This window comes from Lutra lutra, chromosome 12 (assembly GCF_902655055.1).
Source record: "Lutra lutra chromosome 12, mLutLut1.2, whole genome shotgun sequence".
Classification (NCBI taxonomy): Eukaryota; Metazoa; Chordata; class Mammalia; order Carnivora; family Mustelidae; genus Lutra; species Lutra lutra.
In genome coordinates this window covers 2,368,867-2,382,086 of record NC_062289.1, presented here as the reverse complement: position 1 = coordinate 2,382,086, position 13,220 = coordinate 2,368,867, and the positions used below count along the sequence as shown (strand labels likewise).

The 13,220-nt window shown below is 54.3% G+C and overlaps 1 protein-coding gene across 5 annotated transcripts in view; it reads right to left on the bottom strand.

Moving 5' to 3' along the window:
- MBP (myelin basic protein) overlaps positions 1-13,220 on the bottom strand; it is a 103,319-nt gene that overhangs the window by 70,973 nt on the left and 19,126 nt on the right. For 2 of the 5 annotated variants that reach the window (XM_047696289.1, XM_047696291.1), the window contains exon 1: positions 2,571-2,592. The exons of 2 other annotated variants lie outside the window; for them this stretch is intronic. Coding sequence is in view for 1 of the 3 variants with exons in the window: in XM_047696292.1 (XP_047552248.1) it covers positions 2,571-2,648 (78 nt within the window). In the remaining 2 variants the exon portion in view is untranslated. Of the gene's footprint in view, positions 1-2,570; positions 2,694-13,220 lie in introns of those variants that run through there. One more of the 5 variants, XM_047696292.1, reaches the window with a different exon arrangement.

Below are 13,220 nucleotides of genomic sequence, written 5' to 3'. Positions count from 1 at the left end.
ACGGGGGCGGAGAGTGTGGCGATCCCCGGTCTGGGGCTTGGGATGCGGAGACCAGGCTGCGAGCGAGTCAGGGGCTGGTTGCCCGTGACCCAGCGCGTCGGCAGGGAGCAGGGCAGACTCTGATGGAAACTTGTTCCCTCCCGCTCTTGTACTTCTTTAAGAGGCAAAACATTCTTTCGGCTCTCAGAATCAACCCAGGCCCTGTGCGGGCTGGCTGTGTAGACGTGCAGTTCCAGCCCTTCAAGTATGTCTCAAAGAGGCAACTGCCACCAGCACAGGGGGCAGCAGCCACTGATGAGGTCCTGCCCTCGCGGTCCAGGGGCGAGTGGCTCTCCACGCACTAGCGCCCACGGAGCTAGGACCAGATCACTGCTGTCTCATGTGGGTACAGAAATCCTGCTGCTCTCGTTACGGAGAGGGGGTGGGTGACACACTGCGTTTGAAACCATGGAAGTACTGAAGTATCTGCACAGGAAAGATTCCCGAGCATGAGGGTGTGTGTGTGCGTGCGTGTGTGTGCGTGTGCGCATATCTGTGTGTGTGTGAATGTGAGCGTGTGTGTGAATGAGAGAGAGAGAGTGTGTATGTGTGTCTATGTGTGCGTGTGGGGGGGGTAATATAAACAGTTCTTATAAACCTTGCAGTAATTACTCAGCATTTTTGGTTTGTTGCTTAAAAATAAAAGGATTGGGGCGCCTGGGTGGCTCAGTGGGTTAAAGCCTCTGCCTTCGGCTCAGGTCATGATCTCAGGGTCCTGGGATCCAGCCCCGCATCGGGCTCTCTGCTCAGCAGGGAGCCAGCTTCCCCCTCTCTCTCTGCCTGCCTCTCTGCCTACTTGTGATCTCTGTCTGTCAAATAAATAAATAACATCTTAAAAAAAAATAAAAGGATCATCCTTACTCTTGCTCTAGGCTGGGTTTGGATAAGTAACAGATACTAGCAAAACACGGCAAGCTTTCAGGGTCAAAGTAAAGAACATGAAGAAAGATGAAAACTCGAGTCATGGCCCGTCTCAAAGGCATGTCCCTTCTTATGCGGAATCAGAGCAGAATGGGGATATCAAAGCAGAAGGGCAGGTCTGAGTCTAGACCGGGGTTTCTCAGTGTGACTTCCTTGACACTGTGGGCTGGGTCAGTGCTCATTGTGGGGTGTAGCTTTCCTGTTGTCGTGAGACGTTTCGCAGCATCTCCCGCCTCTACCCACGAGATGCTCATGGTACCCTGCTGCTGACAACCAGGAATGTCCCAGACACTGAAAAAATGTCCCTGTTGGGAGAAGGGAGTCGCTCCTAGTTGAGAGCCACTGTTCTAGACAAAGGGAAGTATTTGAGAGGGAGAGATAATGACAAATCCATTTGCTAGTGTGTGTGCTACCAATAAATTCTGTATAAAAATACTTTTTAAGTCATCAAAACTCTTTTGAGTTTGAGAGTAGGAACAACATGACCAGAATAGAGACCTGAAGGTGAGAATCAGATTTAATTTAGATCAAGTGCCTTGGTGTCAGTGGCTCTTAGATAGGAGACGAGAGCACAGCCACAGACATAACAAACTAGACTTCATCAGAATTTAAAACTGGGCTGCAACTGAGGCCCTCAAGAAAGTAAAACAACAACCTAGCGGGAAAAATACTTTCAAATCATCTGTCTGATGAGGAACCCGTGTCCTGAATATGTAAAGAGCACCTACAATTCAACAACAAAAAGACAAAACACTCAATTTTTTAAAAATGGGTGAGATTTTGAATAATTTCTCTACAGAAGATGTACAAACGGCCAGTAAGCACAAGAAAAGGTGCCCCCACATTATCCACTAGGATGGATGCAAGCAAAAAGACAGACAACAGCCACTGCTGATCAGGGTATGCGGAAGTTGAAGCCCCACCATTGCTCTAAGGGGTGTTCACGGCAGCACATTCCTAACACCACGTGGGGGAAGCAGCCGCCACGGCCCCTGGTGAGAGAGCGGGCAAGAGATTGCAGCGTCTTCCTGCGCGGAACATATTCGTTAACAACGGGCACCTCCCCGTGGATGAGCCTGGGAAACGCCGTCCTCTGACAGCAGCTGGTGGCCAATCGCCGCAGGGCACAGTGACACAGACACGTCCGTAAAATGTCCAGAGCAGCCAACACTAGACGGACTGGAAGATGCTGGTCCTGGGGCCTGGGGGTAGGGGTAGGGGGACGGGCAGGGAGTGCTAGGGGGTGCTGGGTCTCTTTGGAGGTGACGAAGGGGTTATAAAATCCGGCCGTGGTGCCGGCTGCACAATCCTGTGAACATGCTAGAACGTCCCAAGTCGTGCACCTGACATGAGTGAACGTTATGGTGCGTGACTTTGCCTCAACAAAGCCGTTTGTTAAAGAAGAACAACATGGCCCAGGGAGCCAGGACCCGGTGAAGCCCAGGCAAGGAGCCCTTCCTCACAGTAGGTGGCTCGTCCGGCGTGGGGACCCCATGGGATTCAGCACCAAGATCCCAGATTGGTTTCTGAAATGTGGGGAATGAAAATTTTGGAAGAATTTATTCTAATTCCTAGGCTGGTTAGTTCTCCGTCTGGTGACAGCGACTAACCTGAATGAATTTATGAACAGAGGCACCGAAAGGCTTTTGTCCAATCCTGCGGAGCCCAGAAGGACAGAACACTGACATGACAAGTCTCCAAGAGGCGTGAGGTCAAAGCCAGGGCTCCTCTGCCGACCCGTCTGTCGGAACGGCATCCGGAAAACACAGCGAGCCTTTCTGATGACATGAGTACATGAAAATCCAGGCTTGGCTTTTTAAATCAAGAAAGTGTATAAGGAGAAACAAAACACGTGTCCACACAGAAACTCGAATGTGAGCTCTTGCCCCCAGCAGGGAGCATTCAGCCGTACGACAGCCGGGAGCGCGGACGGACACAGGACACAGGACGCCGTCCGCACCGCGAAGGCAGCCGGAGAGAAAGACCACACGTCACGTGATTCTATTCACGTGAAATGTCCAGAACAGGGAGACCCAGGGACAGGAAGAGACTCACGGCGGCGAGGGCCGGGGCACAGAGGCTGAGGGGAAAACAGCACACGTTCTTCCTGGGGTGAGGTCAACATCTAAAATTGTTGAGACTGTCCCGTGTGTCTTCGAACCTCCTGAGGACCGCTGACCCGTGCGCCTCCAGTGAGTGCTGTACGGCCTGTGCCTTACAGCTGCAGGAAGCGGGTCTGAGAAGCCTTCAGAGGTCGGCGTGCGGGCGGCTCCCAGGGAAAGGTCCCGGCGTCACGGCAAGAGACCTGCAGCTCTGAATTCAAGGTAGTTTACGGAGCCATCCGCTTCCGGAGCGGCTCGTGTGACAACTTAGTGTTCACACCACCGTCTCTGCCCAGGCCGCTCTGTAGTGTAATTAGGACTGCCGTGTTCTTCAAATAACGAAGGCAAAGACACGAGCTCAGAGCTCGATTTAAGGATTGACTTTTAGAAGTTGCAGCAAAACAAGTATTAACGTGCGTCACGGTAAAACTGTTTATCGAAGCCCGTTGCGTAACCGGACATACTGGCTTCTATTTTAGGAACACAAATATCTTGGCATTTTTTTCCTGGAAGCTGCTGCTCTATCCGCTGGTCCAGTCTTAAATAAGGACAGTCACATAAGGAAGGGTATGAGGGGGAGGGACCGACAGGGACAGGGAGAGAGAGGCTGGCTGTTTAGGGCAGCTCCTAGAGTCATTGGTAGTAAACTGCGCATTCAGTTAAAATGCACTAAAGGTAATTCAGGTAATTAAGACATTCATCAGCTCAAAAGGATAAGTTACATTCCTGAGAGCAGAATAAGGGGATGGAAAACTCAGACCTTCTTAGCTTGAAGCTGAATATGTTTCCTTTAGTTTTATGTCATAAAAGCCTCAGGGTCCTAGTTAATTCCCGTAAACCTGGGACCGTACACAGGCCCACACGCGTTCCTGTAATGGCTCGCTGGGATGCGGATACGGCGGAAGGGCAGCGAGGGCTAACAGTCCTGTTCTCCTGACTGTGCGCCTCAGCCCTGTGTCGCTCAGCCCCTTGCTGGCGAGCGGCCGCGTGGCAATGGTCCACCTCACAGGGCTTCTGTGGGTGTCCACGGCCCCTGGGAAACCTGCCCCATGGTCTGGCCCTCGTCTGGCAGCGTCCACACCATCAACCGCCATCATTTATTTTACAAACCTTTCTCTCCTATTTTCCATACCTTAGAAAAGGTGGAAGTAAAATCATTCTAAAATGATTAATGAGCATATTAATACAGTAAGAAAGAAAGAGACGGATTTCCCCCCCAGAACCTGCATTTTGGCGCCTTTGCTCCAAGGGAACAAGCCGGTGCCGCCCACGGAATCGCTGCTCGTCTCTGCAGATGCTCTGTTCAAAGCCGGACGCCGCCGTGCCCGCGACCCGGGCAGCAGACCTGCCCCAGCGCGCTCTCAGGGCTGCAGGAACGAAGCAGACCGCCTCCTGTCTCTCCCCGTCCAGCACCAAGATGAGTCACGCGCTCCATGAGGAGATCAAGTCCGCTGCGAGAACGGATACGCACACGTGCGGAGAGGTCCAGTCGCCGCAGCGGTGCCACTGACCCCTCACGCGGAAAAGGCGCGTTCAGGAGAAATTTTGCTTTTCAAGACACAGACGTTATCTCGTTTCATAATCGAGGATGACATTCAGTCAGAGTGTAGGCAGATGAAGATAAGAGTCACAAAATATTTTGAAAAGCCTCTTTATGGAGCACGTAACGCACCCTCCAGGTCACGTGGCAGCGGAGCTACCGGGATGGGAGGAGATCGGACGGCGTTCTCCGGGGTGCGGGAGGCAATGCTTCTGCCCCGAGCACTGCAGAAGCTGGGACTTAAAGAGATCACCCTCTGTCTCCTTGTGTCCAGAGCACAGTTGTAGGCTCAGGAACAGAAGCATAAAACCCAAGTTTGGCTTTCTTTTAAACACTGAAGACTGGACAAGAAAAGCATGAAATAGAAAGTTCCTAAACAAAGAAACTAAATATTCTGCGTTCCAGCAATGAAATGAAGAGAGTCTGCATATTAAAATGGCTCATCAGAAGGAAGTATTAATTAATGCTCTTGGAATAGTGTACAAATCTCGTTATACCTCACTTTGAAATGCACTGCAATAAACCACTTTTTAAAAGAACTAAAATGGGGGCGCCTGGGTGGCTCAGCGGGTTAAAGCCTCTGCCTTCGGCTCAGGTCATGATCCCAGGTCCTGGGTTCAGGCCCCGCATCGGGCTTTCTGCTCAGCAGGGAGCCTGCTTCCTCCTCTCTCTCTGCCTGCCTCTCTGCCTGCTTGTGATCTCTCTCTGTCAAATAAATGAATAAAATCTTAAAAAAAAAAAAGAACTAAAATGGTCCTGACGTAGAATAGAAGGGCAAAAAAAGATTTTGCATTCAATTTATTTAATCTGGTGTGTGAGGGGTGGTCCCTATAGCTCTTTTATTGATTAGACACAAAAAGAAGAAACCCCAAGACCCATGATGCTGGATGCAAAGCATACTCAGTTCCACAGCTGTGCCAGTGAGAACCAGGAGTGTCTCATGCACGATCTGGAGGCGAGAGGAGCACCGCAAGCCCAGCACTCTTGGTGTCAGGGGAGCGGTGAGGAAGGACAGCAAAGGCGGGAGCCCAGCATTCAGCAGTCACGCCTCAGATGCCCGTTCATGGTGGCCTTGCTTCGTACTGACAAGGACACGGGTATTTGCTCCTGCCATTTTCTTCCATTTCTTCCTCCCTGAGATGAGCCTGGGCCGGGCGACTGCACCCCGTCAGGCCAAGGGCTCCCGAGTGCCGGCAGTGTCTGACAGCACCCCTGCAGGGGAACAGGAGCAGGGCACGCAGGGGTGGGGGCAGGGGAGGGGTCCCTCCTGCCCTCGGTGCTGGGATCCCCAGAGGGGTGGCTGCTCACACACCCGCAGGGGCTCTGAATCCCCGCTGGGGGCCATAGGCAGACCTACTTCAGGAGTTGAAACTGTCATCTTTAAACGAAGCATCTGCCTTCCGCTCAGGCCATGGTCTCAGGGTCCTAGGATCGAGCCCGCATCGTGCTCCCTGCTCAGCAGGGAGCCTGCTTCCCCTCTCTACCTCCCTGTACTTGCTGCCCTCTCTTGCTATTTCTCTCTGTCAAGTAAATAAAATCTTCAAAAAAAAAAAATTAAAAAAGCGTCTTTCTAAACAAACAAACAAACAAAAAAACCAAATAAAAAAAAATAAGTACATTTGACTTTGAGTGCAGAACGGCATCCCTACCTCGTAGCACAGAACCTGGGGGACAGCAGCGTCCAACAAGCAGACAAAGGAGAGGCCCAAACTGGCACGGTCGCTCAGCGGTCAGGGCTGGCTGGACGCCCCGGCCCCCCTCTTGGGTGAGGAAACCAGCTCGGAGTGGACGCTGGAGTCCCAGGCAAAGTCCTAGGGAGAAACAAAAGGAACCCAGCCTTGGGGGTGGGGAGCTGCACAAGGACAGTGAGACGGCAGCTACAGGTGGGGGTCCGGGCTGAGGCCAGGGCCAGCGAGGGTGGGGGAGGGGCGGTGCTGCCTGCCCAGACGAGGGCAGCAGGTGCAAGGTGGCCCACGCAGGGGGCAGGAGAGGACAGCCTGGCTGGAGGGAGAGAACGTGCAAGCTGTGCTGGCAGGGCCTTTGCTCGAACACATCCGAAAACAACACTGGGGCTCGCCTTTGCTCTGAACTTGGAGACACTGGTATTTTAAGTGTCTTACCGCAATTATGAGGCAGCACACACCTCTATGAATAACCACGTTGCCGTAATCCTACGGTGCACGTGGAGTTCATGTCATTACCGACTCGCCTCACTTCCGTCCTTACGACTTGAGCTCGGTCCCAAACACCTTGTGCTGAGGTGTGATTAAGAACGCATTAGATGAGAGTCTGTTTTGTAATCATCAAAAGCCGCAGAAACATAAAAACGAATTTTACCTAGGTTTTTCTTTAACGATGTGATAATTAAATTAACGAAGGCACCAAGTTACCCATTAGGAGAACGACACGTTACAATCCCCCAAGTGCAGAGCCGGAGAAGGTGTGCGCGCAGCTGCCAAGCGCGTCCCCCGGGGTCTGGGGCTGGCGGGCTCGGAACATCGCGCACACACCCTCAGAAAGATAATTTTACACAAACACAGTCCAGCACAGAAAATTTCTGGCTTCCAAATTTAAGCTTCGAAACCACACTGCGAGTCACAAGTGAGAAAAGACAGGAAATAACATTCTGAAAGCCGGACTGTTCGGTTTCATGTCGTTAAAAGGACCGTAAGAGGATTGTATTGAATATCAAGAAGTCCTTCCTCCTTAAGAAGCTCGGAGTCTTCCTATGAAAGGACGGGCTCTTCCCTGTTAGCGACCAAACCGAAGCCCTCTGAAGATGGAGGGACGCAGCGGCATTCGGGAGCCCCGGCGCGGGCTGACAGACGGCACTCGGCCAGCAGCTGAGTGAGCGCCGGCGACGACGGCAGGGCCAGCTGGGGGGGTGGTGACCACAGGACCTCTCACGCCTCCCAGAGTGGCCGCCCCGTCCGACAGCCGCCGACATCACCGACGGCCCGTGATCATCCCCGAGATCACGTTCTCAGCCGGTGTAAATCCAACACGGAACTTGAACACCGGTTCACGCACGGCACGCCGTCACGAGCGTGCTGCTTCCTCCTTACACACCCGCTGAACGACATGCACCCCCGCGTCGGCGCCCTCGGGGCTGCGTCTGAATATGAGGGCAAGATCTCGGACTCCCCCGCCCGCCGAACCCCCCACCCCCGCCCCCAGCTCTCTCACCAGAGCTGAGTGTCACTCACCTAGGGGCAGAGTAAATAGGGAACAACACAGAATGAAGTCAGAAACGAGGAGAGAAAGCCCTGTGCGTCCAGCTAAGAATAAGATGAGACACAGTCTGGTCTCATGGGAGCCCCGGGCTCCTGTCTCAGGCCATTGGCCGCCCGAAGCCCAGGGACGTAATCTGTGACGACAGAGAGAAGGCAGGGCTGTGGGCCGGGTGGCCTCTGTTGCACAGTCTGCCCTTTCCGTAGTTTTACACAAAGAATCATTTTACTGCTACATTGTTTCTACTTAATAACCTGTGTTAAAATATCACTTACACCTAACAGCTGCTGTGGCCCAAAGATAGTGGCCGGCAAATGGGGCCACAGTTTCTGATGGAGACTGACTTTGCAAACAAGCCTTTGGGAGCCTCAAGAGCCAGAACATGAGCATCTCTCGGGGTCAAGCCCAGAACGCGAAGCGGGAGCCGTTGGGGTCCTGAGCCTGAGCCCGAGGCCCCGGTGCGGCTGAGGGAACGGGTTCTGCACAGCACGGTGCATGGACACGTCCAAGGTAAGGGGGGCCAGGCGGGGGCTGAGCACGCGTGCTCGTGTGCGTGCACACACACTCACACACACACACGCGCACGCACACACACACACACACACACTCCCAGCCTGGCCTGCGGACCCCACGCAGGTTTATGCTGCCTGGGGCACCGTTTCATAATCAGCCCAGTGTTTTTATGACGGGGTGTTGACAGGTGGCTTTGTTCCTTGTTACTAATTACACTTTATTTATGTCTTTAGTAATGGCGCGTGTTTGTACACTTGTTGCTGCCTCAACTGACAAAGGTGTGAGCGTTCTCCTGTATCAGATGAAACAAAATACCCACTTCTATTCCTTAAGCGTCAGAATCCAGCTTAGGGTCCTGTCTCTACACAGAACTGTGACGAGGGACTGTCTTTGCGTCGGTCCTAAGGGCAGGAGCACTGCTGACTCAGCACGTTCTAGGCTTTGCTGGAACATAAAGCTTAGTTGGACGGTTCTCTAACGTCAGTAACAAATTCTGCATCTCAGGACGCTGGGGGGGCTCCGTCAGTGAAGCATCTGCCTTCGGCTCAGGTCATGATCCCTGGGATCAAGTCCCACATTGGGGAGCCTGCTTCTCCCTCTGCCCCTCACCCTGCTTGTGCTTGCTCTGTTTTTCTCTCTCTCTGACAAATAAATAAAATCCTAAAAAAAAATTACACATCTCGAACAGAAACGTCACCAGCATCCCCAGCGGCGGGCGCTGCGGCCGTACCCCCCGGGGCCAAACCCCAGCTGGTGGGTTGGATGTGCTCCCCCTTCAGAGGCGGCCCTGGTTCCCATCAAGCACGACTGGACAAAACCGAACTGTGAAAAGGTGTTTCACGTTACCTTCTGCGACCTGTTCTCAAGTCAGACACAGGCCCGCTCAAGAGTTTTCCAGAAGTGAAATAAGAAGGTTATCGACTATGACAGGTTTCAGGATGTTTCTTTCCGAGGGCGTGTGTTCCGCATTATTTTATTTCTCCTTTTCAGGCGCTCGCTGCAGTTCTTTTGGGATAAGTCGGGAGAGTCGACCGCGGCGTGCGCTAAACCCCGACGTCTTCCGTCCGAACGTGTGCCGTTGTATGTGTGCGGGGCTGAGCTCTGTCCCGGGCGGAGTGCGGGGGACACAGAGCTGTGTGCTGAGCGGGGAGGGGCGTGTGGGAGGACGCGCACCGGCTGTGGGAGCGGAGAGCGCCCTGACGCCCTCCTGGGCAACTTCTGGTGTGTGTGTGTGTGTGTCCCTGCTTCTCCAGGGATTTCACTCTCCGCATCCAGTTGGAGCTTCTGCACGAAACTCAATGACTCTGAGAGAGACCAGAGTTCTTTTCATTGACAAAATGGGTCGATGCTTGGTGGGCTTTCAGGAGGTCTGAGAACCAAGGTGACCTGGACAGAGGACCCAGGAGGCCACGCTGCCCCTCCGTACGCATGGCTACTGATGTCTGAAGTATTTAAAATTCAGTAACATTTAAAATTTGGTTCTTCAGGGGCTCTAGCCACAGATCACCTGCTCCTTGGCCACCTGTGTCGGGAAGGTCGTTCCATGGTCCACAATGGAGGCTGAGAGGACTGCTTTACTGCGTGTGTGTGCGTGCATGCGCGCGAGTGTGAGCCAGAGAGACCCAGACAGCCGGGGGATACAGAGTCAATTCTGGAACTCTGCCGAGGACAGGCCACCATGGATGTCTGCCGGAATCTCACTAAGGATTTACTCCATGTGGCTGAGGTTTTTCCTCAATCTGGTAACAGGCCTGCGAGGATGTACCTTCCACTTTCCAGATCCCTAAGCTTTTAAACAGATATGATTCACTTAAGAACCACCTGAGTTCTCAAAAACATTTCTTTATGCGACTTGCCCAAGAAAACAGAATTCACACACATATGGGTCTAATAACGGCCCAGGTGCCACAAGCCCGTCATAAAGGTAAGTATTTCCGGGTGAATTCAGCACCCGGTGGCCCCACAGCCCGGCCACACGATGCTGCAGGCTGGGGTTGGGGTGACTGCAGGAAGTGGCTTTCTTCGTAAGCCCGCTTCCCATTCTGCGAAACAGCTGTGGTGACAGCGTCATTTTGCATCGGAAGTGTAGGAGGACGTGTGGCATCGGGAGGAAACAGCGCCACGGCGTTTGGAAGCCTGAAAGGCTTCGGCTCAGTCCCACCATGCCCTTCTCCCCATGGCACGGACAGCACCCTGCCCGGGGTTTGTGGGCTGTCACCCAGCCCGGTGCTGGCAGAGGGCAGGGTCCCCTGGGCACACTCCCCTACGGGCTGTGCGGGGAGGGGACGCTGAGGACAGAGCGGGGCCTTCAGCGAACCTAATTTCTGTGTGGGGAGGAGAGATGACAGCATGGAGGCTCTCCCCCAAAGATGGCTTCAAACAGGATGACTTCCCACTCCGAGGCTGGTGCAGCCAGAAATGAGGCTTCTAAATTGGGGAGAAGACCTGGCAGTGTCCCACAGCTGGGATGAGTTGCAGGATGTAGGACTCCGTCAAGGAAAGGCCTTGAAGAATTACCCCGTGGACGGACAAGGGCCCCCGCACAGCTGGGCTGTCAGTCCTTTCAGAAGAGACGGATTCTCCCACCAAAGCGAAGATGGTCCACACGGGATGGGAAGTGCTGTGTATCTGCAAACCAGCGTCTCGTTTCTCAGAGTGTTGTTCGTGTACCGTATGGAGGGTCTCGTCAAGCGAGTGCATTTTAACGATGATTAAAGACACAGATGCCTTTCTGGGGGACGTGGCTGTCCCTGGAGAGACAACATGCTGGTGCGTACTTCCCGCATCTGGGCGCGCTCGGCTCCGAGGAAGGGCGGGGATAGCTAATCGGTCTGACTGGAAACCAGACGGAGAAGTCACTCCCTACTGCAAGGTTCAGGCACGAACCTACACTTTGCAGGTGCTCAGAGTTTGGTTTTCAGTGTGGTATATTTTTCCTTAAGCCAATGAAATAGAAACATCCAGAAATATGGGGAACTTGTGAGCCAGGTACAGTAGCAGGGAAATGCAGTCCCACGCTGAGTGAACCCCAAGCCCAGGGCAGCCCAAGTAACATGGTCTCTCTCCTGTGTCCCTGCCATACACGGACCCGACACTGAGGGCCGGTCACACGCAGACCCCTCGCGAAGGGCCTGCTGCAAATGGACAGTCTCTCCAGAGGGGCAGTTGGTCCAACACCTTCCATTCAAGCCGATAAAAGGTCCTGAATCCCCGCCGTAGCCAAGCGAGACAAATGTCTTCTGTCCCTTGGCCAGGTTCCTTACCAGGCTCCCCAGGGCCATCCGCCAGGTACCTCCTCCCCAAAGGCAAGGAGGCTATTTTTAGCCCGTGGACCCAGTTTTCTTCCAGGAGCCTCTGTGGGGGAGGCCGCTGAGCATGCAGCGAGTCTCAGCCAGACCCAGGGGCTCGGGCAGCGAGCACGGCTGTCCTCTGGGGCTCCCGGAGCCGCCGGGGCGCGTCCTTCCTGAGTCTGCCCGATCCCCAGCATGAACATGGACCGAGTGACAACGTGCTGATAAGTTAGTGAGCCGGCACCGTCCAGAGTCTTAAAAACACAGGGAACCAAAGGCAAAATAGGGCTTTCTTCGTTTCCGAAGACTGGGAACGATTCACGGAAACAGTCCCGTGGCTCCCCCCGTGGCTGTGGTCTTTCTCCATCATGCTCACCCCCAGATGCTCTGCTCCGAGCCAGGGCCACGGGAACAGGGCTCTCAGCCACCTGGCCACCCTGCCCTGTGTCCTGCTCCACCGGCCACTAACGTGCAAGGCTGGAAAGGCGGCCGTCTCTCTCTGCCTTCTGGAACACACCCCTCCCTCTGGCATCCCGACAGGTGCTCTTCAGGGGGACGGAGAGGGCGGTGGGAAGACCGCGGGATGCTGAGTCACGGGAGAAACCTGACCCGGAAGGTCCTGCTGGGAGGGGACTCCTTCCCTGGCGCTGGACAGAGGCCCCGGCTGGAGCAGGGAGTCACACCCACCCCAACACGGACGGGTCCTCGGCAGGGGTGCGGGAGGGGAGGGCAGGGGCAGGCGAGGGGAGCGGAGGTGAGACGGCCCCACAGAGACCCTCCGATTCACAGGTCAGCCCGGCACCCTGACACAGACACTGCTCCGACTGTCCCCCACATCCAAGTGGGCCGCACGGAACCCTGTGGGAGCACACAGAGGGGTCCACAGCAGGGCAGCGGCCCACGTCGTCTCATTCTATTCTGGTGCCCGTCTAAATGCCACGGATCATCTCAGATGCTCACTCGGAAAGCTGTGAAACCTTTCTCTCTGGTGACAAAAACTAAAAACAAAAAACAAAAAAACTCGCAGAGCTTTACCATGTAATGATCACCGGCAGACACCAGTGTTCTTAAATCCCCAATTTTTTTTTTTTAAAGACATGAGGTACCGAAGCCGGGAAGAGATTTCCCGTCCCTGCCCCCATGACAGGAGGGTTCAACGTTCCACACGCAGGGTCAGCCCCGTTTCGTCATCACCTAAAATGACCCTCGATGGTAGAGAAGGTCCCAGACGGAGCATAAAGCCACCAGGAGCCTGGCGACTGTCGGCCCCGGGGAGGTTAGGAGCCAGAGGCTGAACCTTGGTTCGGACACATGCCAGGGGAATGTAAGGCAGTGCAGAGAACCGGCCTCAGGAAGGGGAGCCGAGGTCGATACGATGAGTGGACGCCATGCGGGAAACACAGGGTAACTTCTGAAGACCTGGAGGGATTCGGACCGTTTTTATGTGCATTTTTCCCTTTTGCTTAATCGGTACCTTCCAAGCGTGGTGCGGCGACCGAGTGCACAGGGACGGCAGACAGCGGGCACCGGAAGGGCCGGCCCAGTAAGACTGTCGTGGGCTGGGGTCCGGGCCGAGACGTGTGG